Genomic DNA, 22,862 nt, shown 5'->3' on the forward strand with positions numbered 1-22,862 from the left:
CTGTTCAGGGGATTATTTTTAAGACAGACTTCACAAGCATTAACAACTTGCTTGATAGTTTTTAGTAAGTTCTCTCCTGAAAACAGTCTCTGGGCATATTGATGAGTTTTATCATTTCCCAAGTGAAAAGCTTGGTGAAGCACTTTAAGGACTTTCCATTGGCTGGAGGCTGGCACGTGGAGTTGGCTGTCTTGCGATTGTAGTCATCCTGAGGGCTGAAATGTATACCCTCGAGAAGTGGCCCATCCTATTTCTGTGGATGAGTACCGCGGTTTAATTTCTCTTACGGAGCCTTGCCAGATTAGAGGGGTTTGAAGTGTGTTGTCTTGAGCCTTCCTTGCCGCTGACTTAGCTGCCTGATCAGCTAATCTATTTCCTTTGGCTATCTCATCTGTTCCCGTTTGATGTCTCCTACGTTGCATCACTGCTGTTTCTCATGGAAGGAAAACTGAGGATGATAACCGGTGATACTTTATAGGAGATCCATTGGTGGTAAGAAAATGCCTTTCGTTCCAAATGGCAGCATAAGCAGGGAGAACCAGGAAGGCATATTTGGAGTTAGTGTACATATTAGCTACCTTTCCTTTGCTTTATTCAATTGTTCTTGTAAGAGCGATTAGCTCAGCTAATTGAGCGCTTGTGCCTGGAGGGAGTGACGCACTTTCAGTGATGTCATGTAGAGTGACTACTGTGTGTCCTGCCTTACAGATCCCTTGTTCTACAAAAGAGCTCCCGTCTGTCAACAGGGTCCAGTCTGGGTTATCTAGGGGAGTTTCCTTGAGATCTTCCCTGGCTGCATAGGTCTGTACTATGATTTGTTCACAGTCATGCTCAGATTCCCCGTTTCTTCCTGGTGGAAGGTGGCTGGATTTAGGTGAGAACAGGTCTTTAATTGGATGTTGGAATCCTTTAACAGCAGGGCCTGATATTTAAGAAGTCAGCTATATCTGTTAGCCAAAGGCTCCCCCTAGAGCGCAGTAGTCCTGCCACGTTAGGTGGGGCATAAATAAATCATTTTCCAGGGTTAATTTAGAGGCTTCTTGGACCAAAAGAGCCACTGAGGCAATGGCTGGGAGGCATGCTGGCCGTCCTTTAGCCACCAACTCAAGTTCTTTACTTAGGCAACCCACACTGGCTGTTGACCTGGGCCTGTGTTAATACTCCCAAGGGCCATTCCCTTCTTTTCTCATACATACAGACTGAAGGCCTTCCCTATAGAAAGGATGAAAGCTGGTGCCTTAAGCAAGGCTTGGTTCAGCTGGTCAAGGTTTGAGCTTCAGGTTCCCAGGTTAAAAGATGAGTTTTAGCTCCCTGAGTTTCTTTTATGAGGTTATATAAATTTCTTTTATGAGGTTATATAATGGACAGGCTATTTCACCGTACTCAGGTATCCATAGTCTACAAAATCCTGTAATGCCCCCAAATCCTCTGAGTTGCTTGAGGGTTTTGGGGAGGGAAAGGAAGAAACAGTCTCAACCCTCTCCTTCCCTAATGCTCTGGTCCCCTCAGACAGCACTAGGCCTAGGTATACTTCACTGAGGTTTTGCAGAGCTGGGCCTTGGGTTTTGAAACCTTATATTCTCTGTTAGCTAAGAAGTTGAGAAGAGCTTCATTGCCTTCCTGAAAAGCATCCTCCGTTGGAGCACAGAGCAGAATATCACCAACGTATTGCAAGACCTTAACTTAAGGATGAGAGAACTCAGAGAGGTCTTGTGACAGTGCCTGTCAAAACAGGTAAGGACTATTCCAAAATCCCTGAGGCAGCACCGTCCATGTTAACTGGGCGGTCTGGCCGGAGGGATATTCGAAGGCAAACAGGTGTTGAGAGTCAGGGTGTAACGGTGTACAGTAGAAGGCATCCTTTAAATCCAGGACTGTAAACCACTTAGTTCCCTCAGGTATTTGAGTTAACAGGGTATAGGGATTAGGGACCACTGGATGGGTTGGAACTACAGCTCCATTAATGAGGCAAAGGTCCTGAACTAGTCTCCATTCCCCATTGGGTTTCTGCGTTCCTAATATTAGGGTGTTGCAGGGGCTGTTACAGGGTTTGAGGAGGCCCTGCATCTTTAGGTTATTAATAATGGCTTCTAGTCCTTTCCTAGCCTCTGGCCTTTGGAATAATATCTCTGGTTAGGAAAAAAAGATATCCTTAAGATAGATCTGGACTGGCCTGGCAGTTATAGCTCAACCTATTCTTCCTTAAGTTGCCCACACTTCCAAATTAATGTTAGCTTCCATCAGGGGGAGACAGAGTTTGTCCTGGGGCTGTAAAGATGCTGCAGGAGCCCATGCAAGCTAGAATGTATCTACCTAATAAAGGAGTGGGACTTTCAGGCATGATTGAAAAGGCATGTTTAAATAGGAAGTCTCCCCATCTGCAAAAGGGGTGGAGAAAAGTATCAGGTTAGAGTTTTTCCTGATACACCCCTTATGCTAGTGCTCTGGGAAGAGGTGGGGCCTGAATTAGAGAGGAGGAGAAAGAGACTGGCTCCAGGATCCAGAAGGAGATCTACCTTCCTTCTTTCAATTTCCAGAGTCCCTCAGGGCTCCTGTGCTGTAATGGCAGTCTGAGTCGCTGGAGCCGGGGGTTTAAGCCCTGGGACCCATCAGTCGTACTGGACCATCTGTGAGACTGGTTCTGAACCCACTGACCTCTGCCTCTGGGGGCAGATCCGTCTCCAGTGGTCTCCGCCACAGGCTGGACAGGGTCGAGGTGGCTTCGTCTTGCTGCCTGGGCATTCCTTCTTAAAATGCCCTGACTTGCCACATTGATAACAGCTAGTGGATGCACCTCAGGGATCCTGAACTTTACAAGCTTGCAACGCTACTACTAGAGCCTCTGTTCTTCACTTGTATTTCCTCTCCTTTTCTTGGACCTCCTCCTGATCCCTACTGTAAAAGACTGAAGTGGTTATTGTCCGGAGGTTCTCTAGGGTGCTATCTGGTCCTATAGCTTGTTTCTGTAGTTTCTTTCCAGTATTGGGAGCTGACTGTGTAATAAACTTGTCCTTCAGGATTAACTGTCTCTCGACTGAATCAGGATAAAGAGGTGTGTTTTATTAGTGCCTCTCCTTAGCCTTTCCATAAAGGCTGTGGGATTCTCATCTGGTTTTGATCTATCATAGATAGAGTAATCGAGAGGTTTGGCCCTGGTCTTCCATAGGCTCTCTAATATAGACCTTAAGAAGTGCTTCCTTTTCTATTCATTCCTGAGTTATTGGGGTTCCAGTCAGGGTTACCTGCCAGAACTGCTTCCCTTCCCAGTGGGAATGGGGTTTCCACTTATTCCTTACTTTCTTTGTCTCCTCTTTTTCTCCTTGGTCTGCTGTAGGAGGCATGTTGCTCATATGCATATTTTTCTGCTGCCTGTGGAACTCTGCCGGCTTTTCAGCCCCAGTGAGGGTCTGACTTAGCAGCAGCACAACATCCCTCCATGTGAGATCAAACACCTGAGTTAAATTTTGAAAAATTTCTATATACCTATTGGGGTCATCAGAAAATTGGGCCAAGTCTCTGTTTATTTGCTTAAGGTCCTGTAATGAGAAGGGAACTTGAACCCTCATGGCGCCATTCCTGTCAGGCATTTTCTACAGAGGTAAGAGTGAAGTGGGGAGAGTGGGATATACTGGAGATAGTGGGCCTGGAGGAGCTGATAGTATGATTAGAGGCGGACTGGAAGGATTGGGACATTCAATGGCTGTCTCAGATTGCTCCTCTAGAACCTGCTTTAGCTCTGGGGAACTATTCCCTGTGGCTGCTAAAAGAACTGGGTTGGTTGCACAGAACTTGTAAAGGTCTGGGCTGTTTCACAGGGCAAAGAAAGTCTATACATAGGGGATCTCAGTCCATTTGCCCTTCTGTTTGGAGAAAAGATCTAACTGTTGGATAATATTAAAATGAAGGCTCCCCCGGCAGGCCAAGTTTGTCTGTCCCCAAGAGAGTAAGAGGGCCACTCCCTTGTGCTATAGAACATGAGTCACTTTTTCCTCAAAGTCTCAGGGTTGAAGGAGTCCCAGTGGTTTAAAATACATTCCAGAGGAGTGCATGCTGAAGATGAGCTGTTGCCCATCTAGACAGAGAAGCGAGAATAAAAGTGTCCTTTTAGTTTCCTTTTGGTGTATGACTCAGGGTGGAGAAGAAAACAGTAGCGGGCATTCCCCTAACTATTTTCCCTCCCTGGTTCCTGGGTCCCGGCACCCAGTTAAATGTGCTGCCCGTGGCTGTAGGTGTGACCCTCCAAGCCGTGGCACCAGAGAAACTAGACTTTTGAGGCCTAGTCACACTCACCCAACTAGTCCTAGTCCTCTGCTTATTATTTCGCTTTGACCTCCTAGACTTGTGTGACTTGTGTGCCTCCCTAAAAAAAAAAAAAAAAAAAAAAAAAGGATCTCAGGGAAAACTGTGTAATTGGGCAAGGCCCCAAGGATTATGCCAGATTCAACTCTATATCCTGCTATTATGGCCCGTGCTAAAGCATTTACCCTTAGAAAAATGGTTCTAGTTAACGTCTGGACTTAAAATCCCCTTGCTAATTAAGTACTGTCTCCGTTGGAGACAGAAAAGGTGACTTAAAGGAATGTAGGAACCAAATGGCTGTTTTCCTGCTGATGGAACAATATTGAGACTAAAATTTGGCTATGGAAGACATTTAATTCCTAACTGTTGAAAGCAGAATTTTCCCGTTCCTGTAAGAGGCTTAGAGCCTGATTTCTAGCAGTGCAAAAGGAAGCTGCGTTGTTAGCATTGAAAAAAAAAAAAGTGCCTCATGTAGAGGATTTCTGATTCCACTAGGTGGCACTGTTGGCTCAGAAATACTATGTGCTCCTCAGACAAGTGGTACAGAGACCTGGAAATGCCATGTGCTCTCCAGACCAAGGGGCTGAGAGAGAAACGCTCACTGTCGAGGAGGAACCCTCTGTTCTGGCAGATTGCAATTGCATTCCGGAGTGTAACTCCCGGTGACTAAATTCCCACACAGTCGACACACACAGAGAGCAAGAGACCGTGGGTAGAAAAGGAAGGAAAGTTTCGTGACTGAATAGCTGAGGATTCTCTGCCAGCAGCTGAAATGGGCTGTTGGACGCTGGGGCTAGTCCAGAGGCCTTTGAATCACACCAGGGTGTGCCCTGCCCAGCTATGCTCAGTTGCCTCAGAGCTTTTTCCAGCCTTGCGCAATGGCGAGGTCTCCCCACGAAAGGAAACTGGTTAGAAATATGGCTCACATTCCCAGTGACCTGTGGGTATTGGGGGTTCTCCATGTTCTTACCAGCAAACCTCACATCTGAGTCTTTAGAACGGCAGCCAACGGTCAGTGTGTCTAACCAGCAGATGGATGCCTTTTGATTGATTTGATTTGATTTTAAAATAGGGGCCAAGAGCACCTTGGAATGATAGAACAGATTTTAAGCTCACTTTTATAATCACCACTCTAATGAATGTTGTACCTCGGATTCCCGGCCAGTGCACCGAAATGATACGACTCTGATGACTGGAGAGCAACACCAGGATCCTTTTCTCATGCTGGTTTAAATAAAACGACATGGATATACGTGAAGTGGTTTTAAGGAACAGAGAGAGTTTCATAAATTGGCGAGAAAGAAGGAAGAGGCTCCCCGATACAGAGATAGAGGGAGGGGGGCTCCAAGCTGAGAGAGGGAACCTTGAGTGCAGCAGAAAACAGCCAGTTTAGGAGGCTGGAGGAGCTGGTGTCTGATTTCCTTAGGGCTCAGGAGATTGCGTTGACCAGGTATGTCATTCATGTAACCCACAAAAATCTGGCCCTCCCACCCTAACCTTTTAATATGCAAATGCAGGGCACCATGATATTCTACAGACCTGGGGAGAGGTGGGGGTGGCCACAATGCTAGGCACTTGTAGTGACAAGAAGAAAGTGGATATCGCCATATTGAGTGGACCCATTTTCTAATGGCTGGCATTTGCTTATCAAAGCTTGCTGGTCCGCCCTTCAAATCATTTTTCCGCGATGCAAGAAACGTATCTGGAGCTGCCTTAAGAGAAAAAAAGTTTGCCAAGGACCCCTTGTCTTCTCTGTCTGCCTAAAATAATTTCTTAATAACTCCTATAACATAGGGAGATTATTGACTCCATAGCTCTCCAAACAGTGCAGGTAGATTAAGGACAAGATTATCACTTATTATCTGTCCTATCATAAAGTAATAGTTTTATTTCTAAGAAGCTTTATGTTTTCAAAACTTACATCCCATGATAGTTTGATTTGTAAATTTTTGTAGGAGAGAAGTAACACTTACGGCTCTCTACAGGTCCACTGCCTGATGAGACTTAATCTTAAATTGAAACTAGTGTGAGACGTCCAGAAAATAGTAGAGTTGAATGACATTTTAAAAGGCAGGCAAGAAGAAATTCTTTTTTTTTTTTTTTTTTGGTAAATATAAAAAGGAGTTGTTCTCTTTTTTTTGTTTTTTGTTTTTTTCTGACCAGCTTCCCGCCCACCCCTGCCCCTTGACTGAATTGGAAAATATTTTACTTTGCATTGTTGACCTCTTTGAGCCATACATCAAATTGTTCTTTAAATTGGTAGTAATCTGGCTAGAGATCAGAATGCCTGTTTTTTTGTTTTTTTTTTTAAAAAAACAGCTTTTCAGCCAGGCATGGTGGCTCACGCCTGTAATCCCAGCACCATGGGAAGCCAAGGCGGGCAGATTGCTTGAGCCTAAGAGTTCAAGACCAGCCTGAGTATCATGGTGAAACCATGTCTCCACAATAAATACGAATACTAGGCAGGTGTTGTGGCACATGCCTGTAGTCCCAGCTACTTGGGGGGCTGAGATGGGAGTATTTCTTGAGCTCAGGAGGTTGAGGCTACAGTGAGCCAAGATTGCACCATTGCACACCAGCCTGGGTGAGAGAGGGAGACTTTGTCTCAAAAAAAACTCAAACAAAAAACCAGTGTTAGAAAGAAGTGCTTGGTGCCGCAAAGAAGAAGTAGCACTCAGGCAAGAAGTTTTCTCAGCAAGGCAATTTACTTCTACAGAAGGGTGCTGCCTGCATCAGTCATGCTCACAAGAGCACACCTAACAAAGGAGAGAAGGGTTTTTATTCCTAACACAGTTCCTGTTTCTGTGTCCTTTCCCCATTGGTTGCGGTTCGACCAAACAATCTAAATTAACCCCACTGGCTAAGACTTAAACCTTTCTAAATATGGTGAACACAGTTTGCCAAGAGAGGAGGGGAGGGAGAGACTGTCTGTTGCTAAGGTGGGAAGAGTTGCCTACAGAACAAGTTCAAGGCGTGTTTCGACATGGATGGGTTCAACAGAGTTGTTCACAGAGTGACGGGTTTGCTAGTTACAGATTAAGCTGAGGAACAAGCGCTCATTACAGATCAAGCAGAAAGGGCTGTGTACAGAGCAAGAGACCAAGGGAACTTTGAAGAGGAACTTACTGTCCTTAACAATTTCCCCCTCTTGATTTTATAGTTCTTCCCCTTCAAATTTGTTTAACATATTTTAGATTTGTTGTTCTTCTTGTTCGTTTAGGAGTAGGAACTTATTTGAGTAGGGTAGAGGAGAATCGAGAGGGGTGTTGGTGAGGGCTTTTTCTATAAGCCTTTGCACTAATCCACAAATACAAGCTATGATGCAGCAACCTACAAGAATGAGTACACCTGTAACAATTGCAAGGGGAGTAAAGGTTATGAATCCTTTCCATTTTCTAAACCATTTTTTCCATGAGACTAGAGAAGAATTCTAGAATTCTATTCTAGAATTTTTGGCTAATTCATTTGCTAGGGTGGTAAGGCTCTGTAAGGCTTTTGTAATTGTTCCATTGGGTGCTGTGTTGTTAGTGATAAAAGCATTGGGCCCCAATTATGACACAGACCCCACCTTTTTCAGCTAATATTATGTTCAGGGCTATTCTCTTTTCCCAGGCCATCTGGCTGGTGAAGCCTAATTGTTCAGCTGTTCCTTTAATGGCATCTCTAGTATAACTGACAAACTGCTGTTGATTATGGTAAATGTAATTTATCCAGTTTACATTTTTCTTTATAGTTACCCACAAGAACAATATAGATTCAAATCCTTCAGCTATTTGATTTTGGGCTTTAAATTCATTTGGCACCCCTTGTGGAACTTCAATGGCATCTATATAAATGTGAGGGTCAAAGGACCTGTGGGGGGTACTTCTTTTTTCACGATTGTCCTTTTTGCTTGGTTGATGAAATGCCAGAGTGAAAGCGATTGCCGATTGGATTAGAGCACAAGTGCTGCTCCAGTTACTTGGCAGAGTACCCAGTAGTGGTCCACTGCGGTACCACCATACATCCGCTTGGGGATGAACAAGGGCAGACTGATTGGTTAGCTCTTGAAAAGGCTTAGATTCACTGCATCCCATTAGACTCCCAAGGAATGTCAAGTTTTCCCCTTGCTGTGAGAGACATGAGATGAAAATTGATATTTGTAGTAGGAGGTTGGATAGCCCTCAGGGGCCGACCTGCAGGGCTTTTCACTTCTGGGAATAGCAGCAAGAGGGTTTGACATGCCTTATTGTCCCAGGCCGTGGGATTTTGGAAGAGGGCTACCGTACAGTTAATGCCCGGTTGGTAAGAGGATCATCCAAGTGGAAAGGGGACAAGTTGTGTTTCTGGCCTACCTGTCGCACAAGCGTAACATTTGCTTTTGTTTAGTGTGCAGATGGAATATTTAATCCGTTCCAGCCAAACATTTGCATCTTGGTACCGTGTTTCAATAGCTACAGTTGGCTTTAAATCTTTAATTTTTACAATGGGTAAGTACTGGGTAGCAATGATTAGATTTGACAATCAGAGGGGGTGGCCCCTTTGGTGAAGTGTAGGTATGGTTTTAGGGCAGTGCAACCCTGTGAGGAGGTCCAACCCTGATGTTTGGTAGTCCATAGGACATCTGCCCACTGAGAACATAACCCCCAATTGCCTAACTCTTCCTCTGAGAATTCCCACCGGACACAAGACATGGGAGTATTAACTCTTTCCACAGAGGGGCAGAAGTACTTTTCTGCACAAGCTAACTGTCTTTGACTTTGGAGATCTCCACAAGGTAAGACTAGACAAGCATAGTTACATTAACAATAAGATATCCTTGAGTAGCTAAGGGGAGGAGAAAAAGACAAACCGGTTTGAATGTTAGTTTTGAGGCTGTTGGTCCTGGAGTGATGGTCCATGACTTTGCCAGAGGTGGGGCCTTCTTCACTCGAGTATGGTGGGTTCACCCTTTTTCGGCTTTCCGGACTGCTATTTCAGTTGTTAGGAGCACCGGGTAAGGTACTTCCCAGGTGGATTTGAGCTTTCCCTCTTTCCAACCTTTGACAAGGACGTAATCTCACTAGGAGGCCTTGAGTCCTGAAGGAGGAAAGAGACAGAGAGACCAAGGTCTTTTTGAGGGGGGCAGTTTGGATTCTTGGTAAGGCAATAGGAAGACAACTTGTCCATGGTAATCAGGTTTCCAGAATTAATTTGGTTAGGTGATTTTTTTAGAGTTTGATTCATTTTTTTCCCTACTTTCCCTGATGAGGACAGGTTCCAGGGAGTATGATATTCCTATTTTATTTCTAGTGCCTGGGTATGTGTTCTAAGAGGGCTTTGACTACACTACTGGCTGTTGTCCTTGGGAAGGGGAACACTTCTACCCAGTGGGTAAGGGGTCTACTATTACTAGTAAGTACTTGAGGTGGCCTACTGGGGGCATTTCAGTATAGTCAACTTAGACTCTTTGGCATGGCCTTAACCCTGGATTTCTTCCCCTGGGAGGTTGTTTTTTTAGGATTCGCTCATTAGTTTTTCTGCACACCGTGCAACTGTCCACTACTCACCTAGCGAAAGTGTGTATTCCTATGCACCCATAGACTCTAAGGACTGCATCACATACAGCTTGAGGACCCCAGTGAGTTCCTTGAGGAAGCTGAGACAATATTTCTCTCAAGAGGTTTAGACAACATTTCCCTTCCATCTGGTAGTACCCACTTTCCTTCTGGGTTTTCTTCAGCTCCTAATTTTTTTTGCATTTGCTTGAAGGGGAGGGAAGTTAGAGGTGTTTGACAGGGGAAGGTGATCTAAAGGGTAAATAGTTTCTGGCTTGTCTCCTGTAGTTTTTAGGGGATACAGGATGACAGGCACCTGCCGCCAACACAGGGCATTATTTATTTCCTCCTGGGAAACAGGACTATTGTCATTGACATATTCTATTAAAAGTTGAGAAATCCAGTCCTCACTGGACTCAAACCTTGGCCAGAAAACTGAAGGCTTGAGAATAGGTTCTTTGGTTTAAATAAAGCAAAAATATTTTATTATTTGTTGCTTCTTTTTATGTTTGGTGCTTTCATTATCTCTCCAATAGTTTAACATGAGACCTACAGAACTATCAGAGGGAATTATATTGTCTGTCTTGTCTTTTTTATTCCCTGCCTTGTCTGGGGTATCTCCCATCCTGGAAGTTTTAGGTGCTTCCTGAGTTTTCCTGAGTCAGTGGAGCTCAACCTCTCCTAATGGAAATTTCTTGCACCCTTTCTCTAGGGGCTCAACCCGAGTTTCCTGAGTGTGTGTGGGGCTCAACCTCTCTTCACTAGAGATTTCTTGTACCTTTTCCCTGGAGGCTCACCCCACCGCCCCACCAATTGGAGGTTTCTTGCACGCCTTTGCTTTCGCTTCGTCCTCTGGCCACTTCCCTCGTAGGAATTTAGGTCGGTATAAACCCTCGACAGAAAAGCTACCCTAAGCCGTATCAGGTGACCACAGAACCATGGATTCGGACTCCACACTCGCTTCGCACTTAACTGTGTGTCTCATTCACACACTTTCAACCTCCAGGATGTCCTCAACACCGAGGAAGTACTTTGCTGCCTGCCCCCCGGCTTTTCTTACCTTGGTCTGTGCACAGTTACCTCGTCACCGTGGTATCTGTACTGTAGGCTTTTTCTTCTTGTGTTGCTGAGAGTCTGGGTTTATTCTTCACGCCAGGTAGGTTCCGATTCCCTACCCCTGAGGCCACTGCAGTGAGGCAGCAGGACGCTTCTCATGAGAGGTGACTGGAGACTCCTCCCTGTAGGAGAATGGTATCCCCGACGGGTTCCTCTTCTTCAGCTCGGTGCTGCAAAGGAGAACCATCTCTCAGGCAAAACGATTTCTTAGCAAGGCAGTTTACTTCTGCAGAAGGGTGGTGCCTGCCTCAGTAATGATCACAAGAGCACATTGGAACAAAGGAGAGAAGCGTTTTTATCCCTAAGGCAGTTCCTGTTTCTGGGTCCTTTCCCCATTGGCTGGGGTTGGACCAAACAATCTAACCTGATTGGCTAAGACTTAAACTTTCTAACTCTGGTGAGCCTGCAATTTGCTGAGAGGAAGGGAGGGAGAGGCTGTTGCTAAGGTGGGAAGAATTGCCTACAGAACAAGTTCAAGGAACGTTTGGACATGTCTGGGCCGACAAAGAGTTGTTTACAGAGTAAGAGGTTTGTTAGTTACAGATTGAGCTGAGGAACATGAGCTTATTACAGATGGAGCAGGAAGGGCTGCATACAGAGCAAGAGACCAAGGGAGCTTTGAAGAAGAACTTACTGTCCTTAACACCAGCTTTTCATCTTGCTTTATAAAAGCATATAAGAATAAATTTCTTAGTTGGTTATTAATGGTTGCTAAGAGACAGTGTACAAAAAGGACTTGGTATATTCCTATAATTATTTTAAATAAGTAATTGTTTTTCTGTCTGAAGATTTGAAATAGCTTCTCAAGATACAAATATGAAAATATAAAATAGTGAAGAAAACAAGGTTATTTGTAATTGTGGTTAGATCGTAAAATGAGAACCAAGATTTACACAGAATTGCATACTATTGCTGTTATGTACAGTTGCTGAAAGAATAGGTCAATCACTTGCCTATATGGAAACAAACAAAAGTGTCTCATTATCGAGATATAACAAATAAAAGCACAGGAAAGCATGCTTTTCATGATACAGATACCGGAGGTATAGTTCTCCTAACGTTCTTGACAATTATTTTTGTGTGATTATTTCTTGTGATTAGACTCTATGCAGATACCATAATACCAAAATAGGATTTAATTATTTTAGGTGTGCCTCTTGTATACATTTAGCTGGATTAAAAATATTGGGCAATGCTTGTCTTTTAATGGCCTTTCACTTACTGTGATGATTGTTATATTTTCATGCATTTTTTTCATGTATTTATCGCCATATTGTATGTTTTCTATTCTGCCTTTCTCAAGTTTTTTCTATCTTGCCTTCTTTTGGTTGACTCTTCTTTATGCCATTTCTTTCGTCTATTAGAAGTTATACACTATCTTTTAAAAAGTTAGCTTTATTTTGATGCAACTAACATACCGTATAGTTCGCCCATTTAAAGTATACAATTTTATGTTTTTCAATGTGTTCTCAGAATTATGCCATTACCACGATTTGAGTTTAGAACATTTTCATCCTGCCCCTAAAAGAAACCCATTAGCTGCTACTCCCCATACCCTACTCCCAGACCTAAGCAACCACTAATCTTTCTGTCTCTATAGATTTCTTTATTCTAGTTATTTCACATAAATGGAATAATCTGTTATGTGGTCCTTTGTTACCAACTTCTTTCACACAACATAACGTTTTCGGTTTTTTTTTTTTTTTTTCTTTTGAGATGGAGTTTCACTCTTGTTGCCCAGGCTGGAGTGCAATGGCGCTATCTGGGCTCTCTACAACCTCTTCCACTGGGTTCAAGCAGTTCTCCTGCCTCAGCCTCCCAAGTAGCTGGGATTACAGGCATGTGCTAACCATGCCCGGCTGATTTTGTATTTTTAATAGAGACGGAGGTTTCTCCATGTTGGTCAGGCTGATCTCGAACTCCCAACCTCATGTGATCTGCCTGCCTTGGCCTCCCAAAGTGCTGGGATTACAGGTGTGAACTGTAGCATGTATCAGTACTTCATTTTATTGCAAAATAATATACCATCGTATGGGTAATCCCACATTTTACTTATCTGCTCATTGGTTGATGGAATTTTGGATTATTTCTACCTTTTTGTTCTTCAAAATAGTGCCTCTATGAATATTCTTGTATCTGTTTTTGTGTGAACATATGTTTACATTTCTCTTGGGTTTACACCTGGGAGTGGAATTGCTGGGTCATATGGTAACTCTGTGTTTAACTTTCTGAGGAACTGCCAGATTGTCTCCTAAGGGGCTGAACCATTTTACATTCCTACCAGGAAGGAGCATATGAGGGTTCCAGTTTCTCCATATCCTTGCCAACATTTATCTGTCATTTTGAGTCTAGCCGTCCTAATGGATATGAGGGGGTATCTCATTGTGTGTGTGTGTGTGCGCGCGCGCGCGCGCGCGTTTTAATAAGATACTTTAATATCATTGTGGCTTTGATTTGCATTTCTCTGATGACAAATGATGTTGAGCCTCTTCTCATGTGCTTTGTAAATAAGGCCATTTGTATATACTCTGGATAAATGTCTATTCATAATTTATGCCCATTTTTAAATTGGGTCATTTGTGTTTCTATTATAGAGTTTAAGGGTTTTTTATGTAATATGATATAAAAGTCCCTATCAGATACAGGATTTGCTACAATTTTCTCCCAGTTATGTGAGTTGTCTTTTAACTTTCTTGATGATATTATTTGCAACAAAAAATTTTTAAATTTTGATGAAGTCTAACTTTATTTTTTTTTGTTTCTTGGGCTTTTGGTGTTGTACCTAAGAAACTATTGCCTAACTCAAGGTCATGAAGATTTCTTCTATGAATTTTATTTAGTTTCTTCTAAGAGTTTTGTAGTTTTAGCTGTTACATTTAGGCCTATTGATTCATTTGAATTAATATTCATGGGTACTATGAAATAGGGGTCTAACTTTATTCTTTTGCCTGTGACTATCCAGTCACACCATCTCTATGTATCTTCTGGTTTTTAATGTAGAAATTTATAGTATATACCCATAACTTGACTATCTATCTATAATGGTAATCAGAATCTTTATTCTCTTCTGGTAAATACGAGGACTATAAAATGTTGGAATGCCAGCCACCCCTGTTGTGAGTTATGTGTCATGGTTGCTAAGTATATATATTTTTTATTTTACCCACATGTTGGATACTGATTTTATTGTTACTGTTTTTTTAGACTTTTAATCACAAGTTTACCATTTCTCTCTTTGCTCTTCCTTTTTTCAACTCAGAATTCGTTATTCTTTATTCTGAAATAAACTCAAGGAACTTTAGCAGTTCTTTCAGTGAGTCTGCAAATTCTGAAAATATATTTTTCTATCGGGAAAGGCAGTTTAGTTTCCCTGCAAAAACAGTTTTTGGATGTCAGTTGTTTACTCCACTCTGAAGATATTAGTCCGTTGTGTTCTGGATTCCATTGTTGCTATTGAGAAGTTGACTATCGTTGATAGTGGTTTTGTGAATAGTTTGCCCTTTCTCCATGGTTCACCGCTTCTCATTGTCTGATGTTTTGCAGTTTTTTCATAAGCTTTAGTCCTGCTGTGCAGCTGTGAAATTGTAAGCCCTTAGCGGAAGATCTGATTTGTATTTTTTTTTTTTGAGACGGAGTATCGCTCTTGTTACCCAGGCTGGAGTGCAATGGCGCAATCTCGGATCACTGCAACCTCAGCCTCTTGGGTTCAAGTGATTCTCCTGCCTCAGCCTCCCTAGTAGCTGGGATTACAGGCGCACGCCACTACGCCTGGCTAATTTTTAAAATTTGTTTATTATTTATTTATTTATTTATTTATTTATTTGAGACGGAGTCTCGCTCTGTCGCCCGGGCTGGAGTGCAGTGGCCGGATCTCGGCTCACTGCAAGCTCCGCCTCCCGGGTTCCCGCCATTCTCCTGCCTCAGCCTCCTGAGTAGCTGGGACTACAGGCGCCGCCACCTCGCCCGGCTAGTTTTTTGTATTTTTTAGTAGAGACGGGGTTTCACCGGGTTAGCCAGGATGGTCTCTAACTCCTGACCTCGTGATCCGCCCGTCTCGGCCTCCCAAAGTGCTGGGATTACAGGCTTGAGCCACTGCTCCCGGCCCATTTTTTTTTTATTTTTAGTAGAAATGTGTTTTACCATGTTAGCCAGTCTGGTCTGTAACTCCTGACCTCAGGTGATCCGCCCATCTTGGCCTCCCAAAGTGCTGGGATTACAGGCATGAGCCACCATGCCCGGCCTCATATTTTTATTGAGATTAATATATTTGTATTATCTTTTCTACATAGCATAATGCCTTGTACATAATACATTCCTAGGAGACTCTTCAGATGACTAATTATATAGCCCCATTCCTAGCAGTGTTTTAGAATATTAAAATATATTTACCTAAAAATATGGAGAATACTTTGAAATGTTTATTTTTTTATTTGAGACAGAGTCTTGCTCTGTCTCCAGATTGGAATGTGATGGCACGATCTCGGCTCACTGCAACCTCTGCCTCCCGGATCCAAGTGAATCTCCTGTCTCAGCCTCCCAACTAGCTGGGACTACAGGCGCCCGCCACGACACCCCACTAATTTTTTTTTTTTTTTTTAAAGTAGAGACAGGGTTTCACGATGTTGGTCAGGATGGTCTTGATCTCTTGACCTCGTGACCTGGCAACTTTGGCCTCCCAAAGTGCTGGGAATACAGTCTTTTTTTTTTTTTTTTAAAGAATGGGTTACATGTAGCATAAAATGTTTTTGTTTTTTTTTTCCTACGTAACATGGTATGATCATGGCATTAGCAGGAAGAGAAAAAACTCATTGTGTTGTATAAAAATTATTGCCTGGGCCGGGAGTGGTGGCTCACGCCTGTAATCCCAGCACTTTGGGAGGCCAAGGCAGGTAGATCACATGAGGTTGGTAGTTTGAGACTAGCCTGACCGACATGGAGAAACCCCGTCTCTACTAAAAATACAAAGTTACCAGGTGTGGTGGTGCATGCCTGTAATCCTAGCTACTCAGGAGGCTGAGGCAGGAGAATCGCTTGAACTTGGGAGGCAGAGGTTGTGGTGAGCTGAGATCATGCCTTTGCACTCCCGCCTGGGCAACAAGAGTGAAACTCTGTCTCAAACAAAACAATTGCCTTTGTGGTTAAATAAAAATTTTTTTAAAAATAAAATATTTGTTATAATATTTTATGTTGACTGGTAAGTATATGAAAATGCTATTTTGAATCAATGTTTTGATACAGGGTTGTATAGTTTAATGATTATTTTTTAAACTGTGAAGACTCATGATTTATTGCTATAATATAGATCTGGAGGGTGGGAGGGAGTGGTCTTTTTTGGCATTTAATTCTTTATTACTACCAGAAGGATAGAGCAGAGAGAGAGACACCATCTCTGTATATAAGAGAAGATAGAGTCAATGTTTTCATTTAATACCAGATGACAATAACCTGACAGTGAAGCAGAAGATTGGGTTTCTGTCTGCAATTGAGAAATATTTTGTCTTAAATATAACTCACTTGCATTATCAGGTTATAGCAATGTCCCTTTCTTATATTCTGGCCTTTAAAACTTAAATCTGTCTGAAACCATTAGCTCATCTGTGCCTACTGTCAATGCTGTAAACCACATTCTTGAGTTTTTAAAAGGACTACCTTCTGTTGGTTTCAGATATCACTGTTGTAACTTAGATGTGGGCTAGAAACTGTAGTAATAACTTGCATTTGGGATTTGTGGCTACAATTAGGTAGCCTAATCAAGCACATTAGGAATTGCATTATATCTACTTCTAATTAACTGGGCTTCCTTAGGGCAAAATCACATTTTTAAGTGTTGAAATTGTTAAAGTTAACATTTTCGGGACTCATTTCTGTCTAAGATACAATGATGACCCCTTTCCCACCTAGATACTCATACTGGGGGAAAATATTTAATTTTTTGTTCATATATTCTTAAATATTTAATTTTAAAATTTTAATTCTTATGTTTAATTCTCTTATAAATACTAAATATTTAATTCTTTCAAATATTCTTTTTTCATTTATTTGTGTGTTATGTGTGCATGTGTGTTTATGTGCATATGCATGTCAGTAGACAGAGCTTTGATCCTTAGTTTTGACAGTAATGAATTCTGAATGTCACAGTTAATCAGATTTTACACTAGAACTTAGATACTGGTTATGGTTGAACTTGGGATATTTAAGCTTAAAGACTTCAGAACTGGAATCAGACCCATATGGAATGATGTTATAGTAAATGAAGCAGCAGAATCACTTATTTAGAAGTGGTATTTCGTAGGCCCTTCTCTACTTTTACTGGATCATAATCTCTTGGAGTAGGGCATCAGCTCTCAGGCAACTTTTTTTATGCTAAGACTTGAGAATTTGTAATAAGGGAATTTTAGGAATAAATTCTATATTCAGTATAATAGTCTATGGACAGCATATATCAACTGCTTTCCGATTTAGGGAATAAACACTAGTCTGATGTGAAATTGATTTTTCACTCATTGCTGATTTTTCTTTGCATTTGGAAAGTACTGAGTTAGTAAAGTCAGATTGGAAAGTAGCACATTATTGGATACAAGAAGCAGCCAAACTGGGTCTTATAGTATTCCGCTGTGACATGAAAAGTGAGAAAATCACCTATTTATATTATTCATACTTTAGAAGTATTTTAAACTCTTCAAGGTTTAGAACAACAGAATACCTGTGCAGAAGTTTGACCACATGGTCAAGTTATATTCCTTGGAAAACAATTAAAATAAGACATTGTATAAAGTAAAATGTGGAAGTAGTTTTCTCCTTTTGCCCCCTTTCCACTATGTAGAGGTTACCTTTGTTTATTAACTTTTGTGTGTATTCTTTCGGATCTTTTCTCTGCACATTTCTACATATCTACCTATGTGTGTGCACATATGTGTATTCATATTTTAAACAGTGATATGTACAAATTGCCTCTCTTTTTCCAAAGACTATAACAGTTTACATTCCCATCACTATAGTATAGAAAACTTTAATAGTTTTCTGAGTATGATAGAGAATGTACCTTTACTATTAGTGAGTTTGAGGATTTTTTTTTAAAAAAATACTCTCTAGTTGTGTTTCTTGTTTGTTGATTTGCTTATTGATTTTTTTTTGGGGGGCCTGTTTTAAAATTGAGTTGCTAGGGCTTTTTGTTGTTGTTGTTGTTGATTTGTTGGAGCTCTTTATATGTATGGGTATTTATCCTTTGTTACATTGAAATTCACATTTACTTGTAGCTTTTTAATGACATAATAATAACATTTTGCTTTCTGCCAGGAATTCTTCTATATATTTTATGTGTTTTGGTTTAATTCTCACTGTTGTCATCTCCATTCTATGAAGGAGGTAACTGTTAAATAACATGTTTGAGCACGCATAACTACTGAGTGATAGAGCCAGAATTTGAATCTAAAAAGGCTCTATATTTTACTTTTTTTTTGAGACAGAGTCTAGCTTTGTTACTCAGGCTGCAGTGCAGTGGCATGATCTCTGCTTACTGCAGTCTCCGCCTCCAGGAACCTTGAATCTCCAGGTTCAAGCCATTCTCTTGCCACAGCCTCCCGTGTAGTTGGGATTTACAGGCGCCCGCCACCACACCTGGCTAAGTTTTGTATTTTTAGTAGAGATAGAGTTTCATTATTGTTGGTGAAGGTGTTCTTGAACTCCTGACCTCTAAGTAATCCACCTGCCTTGGCCTTCCAAATTGCTGGAATTACAGGCATGAGCCACTGCACCCAGCCCTATATTTTACTCTGTGAAATCAAAACTGTTTTACTTAACCTTTGCTCTATATTTTTATCTGCAACTTGATACAAGACTAATTTTTTATTTTTTTAAGATATCTTTTAGAGGCTCTGATTATTTTAGTATAAGTACTCCCTTAGTAATATTAATAAAAATATATGTAAGATATATATAATGCTATAATATGTGAATACAAATGTTCCATAAACTTTTGGGGATGTCCTATTTCTATTTAGAACCAACCCTCAGTAGCATATTCCCCTTTATTTTCTTGTTCTCCTGATTACCAGAATAGTCTGTTAATCACTGTTTGCCAGTTGTTTTGCTTTAATCCGTTGGCGACTCTGCTGTCAGAATAATCAGTCGTTTTAAGTACAATTTTGATCGTATCATTCACACCCTTGTTTGGAAACTCAGTGATACCATGTTTCATGCTGAATGAAGGCCAGGCTCTTTACTTACAGAGCATTTGAAGATGTGTGTCATTCTGCTTCACCTTTACCTATCCGTTACCTTGACAACTTTCCTTGGTACTTTAACTCCATACTCTAGATACATGGATTTGTTTTTCTTCTTATACAGCCACATTCTTTTGGCTTCATGATTGGATAATTTAGTGTTTTCAATTAGCAGAAGTTGTTTACAGGCTGGTTGAGCACATAGGAAATTTACTTAAGGATATTTGGTGCTTCCTAAAGGAATTTTTAGGAAGGTTGGAGAACCAGGCTTAAGGATAAGCTTCCAAATAATATACCTCAAATCATATATGAGAACTGTCAGTCTTCCGTCACCAAGCTGCCTAGCTGCTGCCAGTGGGATAGAAATTTTGATTCTGCAGCCACTGTGGGGCCACGTCTGTCACTGCTGTTGTGGAAAGGTGATGCCCCTGCTGTTGCCTATACCACCCAAAAATGGTAGCTCCACACCGAGTCCATTTTATCCTGTGACTTACTTCCAAAACCGCAATTTTGTGCTGCTGCCTCTGAATGTCTGCATCGTAGTTGCAGGGTATACTGGGATTTTGAGGTCTGAAATATATTTTGGGAGGGATGGAGTCAGTAATGTGAGAATTTTCCTGAATGCAGGAAGTTTCTTTAGAAGCTGATAGGCAGTCTTGAATATGATATCCCCTACAATGCTTTTGCTCATATTCCTTCATTTGTAATGTTTTTCCCTTTTCATGTCCAAGTTAACAAAATCTGTGCCAAGACCCACTGGAATTTTATTTTTTGAATTAGTCTACCTGGCTCGTTTTAATCTGAATTTTCTTACAACTTTATCAACATAAATTTTTCCATAACACACTTTTAAGAGAATACAAGTAATAAGTATCTTCTGGTATAAGAGTCGATCAGTGTGGGGAGATACAGAATAAATTGCAAAGGTCTCCATCACTCACTTCCTCCCCACACACCAATTTACATTGCTACCCCCTTTCTAGATCTCCCTTGATTACAAAATTATAGTCTTTGGTTTTAATTTGATATATATGATGATAACATGGCACTTGATGGTGAATTTATTGAGTATTTAAACCCTTATTTATCTTTCAGCCTTTCATTTAGTCTATTGAAACTATTCATTTGTATAGAAGAGTATGATGTGAGGGCCTGACCTAAGGTAATAGAAATTCAGCTATTTTGGAGGTAAAAATATACAACTTGGGGATTTAGTAAATATAAAGAGAAAGGAATCAAAGTAGACTCTAAGATTCTAGCTTGGGTGAACATAAATATATATATACACACATATATGTTCGTACATATGTATACACACACATGTGTATATGCCATTAAATGATACTGGAAGTGAACCCTTTGGGACTATTTTTCATTATTGAAGGAGCACCTTTACTCATATTTCTCATTTCAATTAGAGTTTGGGGAGGTTCTAAAATGTTCAGATCTGGCATAGATTTTCACAGTTCAGGAAAGACACTGAAAAATACCATTTTTCCGACAAAGCTGTGTCTGAGACTTCATTGCTGGATTATGAATAAGACCTCTCAGTAAGGAGTTGGATTTTTCCTTTTAAAGATACAATACTTTAATTAGGGTAAATATAAACCTATTTTAAATAACTTTTCACCTGTAAGTACAGTAGATGGTAAAAGGCTGTATACTCTTATTATGTATCCATATTTGGAAAATCCAATTTGAAAGTATGTTGACTTGTTTCGGGTAAAAGGATAATAGTAATTTACTCATTTTGAAGAAGTCTTTTTGAAAAGCTTGTGCTGGGCTGGGCACGGTGACTCATGCCTGTAATCCCAGCACTTTGGGAGGCTGAGGTGGGCAGATCACCTTAGGTCAGGAGTTCGAGACCAGCCTGCCCAACATGGCAAAGCCCCATCTCAGCTAAAAATACAAAAAATTAGCCGGACGTGCTGGTGGGCGCCCGGAATCCCAGCTACTTGGGAGGCTGAGGCAGGAGAATCGCTTGAACTCAGGAGGCGGAGGTTGCAGTGGGCTGAGATCCTGCTACTGCACTCCAGCCTAGGCGACGAGCTAAAACTCCGTCTCAAAAAAAAAAAAAAAGCTTGTGGTGTGAAACCAGGTTCAGATTTTTCTTTTGGCATTTTGCATTTTGCCTCATTCTCTTTTGTCTGTTAATTTTAACTAATTTGACCATCTTTTTTCTTTCCAGATCATTCAACTTCAAGTGGCACATTATCTTTTAAACCTAGTCAATCATTGATTACTCTTCCTACTGCCCATGTGATGCCGTCTAATTCCAGCGCTTCAGTTTCCAAACTTAGGGAATCCTTGACACCAGATGGCTCAAAATGGAGTACAAGTCTCATGCAAACATTGGGAAACCACAGTAGGGGGGAGCAGGACTCTTCACTAGACATGAAGGACTTCCGGCCACTTCGGAAATGGTCATCTTTATCCAAACTCACTGCCCCGGATAACTGTGGCCAGGGTGGCACTGTATGCAGAGAAGAGTCAAGGAATGGTTTGGAGAAGATAGGGAGAGCTAAGGCTTTAACGTCACAACTGAGGACAGTTGGGCCTAGCTGTTTACATGATAGTATGGAGATGCTTAAGTTAGAGGACAAGGAAATAAATAAAAAACGGTCATCAACTCTGGACTGCAAATATAAATTTGAGAGCTGTAGCAAGGAGGACTTTAGAGCCTCTTCCTCAACTCTTAGGAGACAGACTGTAGACATGACATATAGTGCCTTACCTGAAAGCAAGCCCATTATGACAAGCTCAGAGGCTTTTGAACCTCCAAAATATTTAATGCTTGGTCAACAGGCAGTAGGTGGAGTTCCCATTCAGCCTTCCGTAAGGACTCAGATGTGGCTTACAGAGCAGCTGCGGACAAATCCTTTGGAAGGTAGAAATACAGAGGATTCTTACAGTTTAGCTCCTTGGCAACAGCAACAAATTGAAGACTTTCGACAAGGAAGTGAAACACCAATGCAGGTAAGGCTCAAAATCTAGTGTTTGCTTCCCTCCAGTGGATGTTTTGAGTACAGTAGCACACACGCAACAAGCATATGACAAGTGTCCACAGATTGTTTTGCTTTTCCTTTTTCCTGCAAGTTAATCGGCAGAAATGTTACAAACCTGAAAAGTGTTGTTGGTAAACAAAACTTACAAAGCTTTTGAGACTAATTAACGTGAAAATCTGAAAACCTTGTACCTAGCTTGTTCTTTTCATTTGTTAAATGGGCATAAAAATAAAGCAGAACATACTCAATCTAAAGAAACTTAGAAACAAAAATGCTAGCATAGGTATAATAGAAAGAGCGTCAACTTGGCCATATGAGGTCTTAGATTTTGTTCTGTTAGATTTAGAACCTGGATGATTTTTTCACTTAATTTCTCTGGGCCTCAGTTTCTTCATCTGTATGATGAGAAGGTGGAACTATAGTCATTTGTAAAGTTTTGGTGATTAATGATGTATTTAGGTTTATAAATCAGATGTACTTATTTTTTTGAAAAAATTATGTGTCAAGACTTACTCATCAGTTTATAGAAAGCACTTTATGATGATAGCATATATAAAGAAAAATAGTATACAGCCCCCAATTGGTCTAGGGAATACCATGTAAATGTGTACATTTCTTAATCTGGGAATGTTTCTATTCTAAGACAATTTTCTGTAGCTTGTTTTAACAAGGAAACTAATTTGCTGATATAAATCCTGTCATCT

General features: G+C 41.1%; 1 protein-coding gene across 4 annotated transcripts in view; it reads left to right on the forward strand.

Moving 5' to 3' along the window:
- The window catches only part of CEP85L (centrosomal protein 85 like), a 240,476-nt gene that overhangs the window by 120,064 nt on the left and 97,550 nt on the right, over positions 1–22,862 (forward strand). For all 4 annotated transcript variants that reach the window (XM_023219005.2, XM_023219003.3, XM_031935531.1 and 1 more), the window contains one exon: positions 21,342–22,129. In XM_023219005.2, coding sequence (XP_023074773.1) covers positions 21,416–22,129 — 714 coding nt within the window. In that variant the 5' untranslated portion in view covers positions 21,342–21,415. The remainder of the gene's footprint in view (positions 1–21,341; positions 22,130–22,862) is intronic.

The sequence above is a fragment of the Piliocolobus tephrosceles genome, chromosome 5 (assembly GCF_002776525.5).
Source record: "Piliocolobus tephrosceles isolate RC106 chromosome 5, ASM277652v3, whole genome shotgun sequence".
Classification (NCBI taxonomy): domain Eukaryota; kingdom Metazoa; phylum Chordata; class Mammalia; order Primates; family Cercopithecidae; genus Piliocolobus; species Piliocolobus tephrosceles.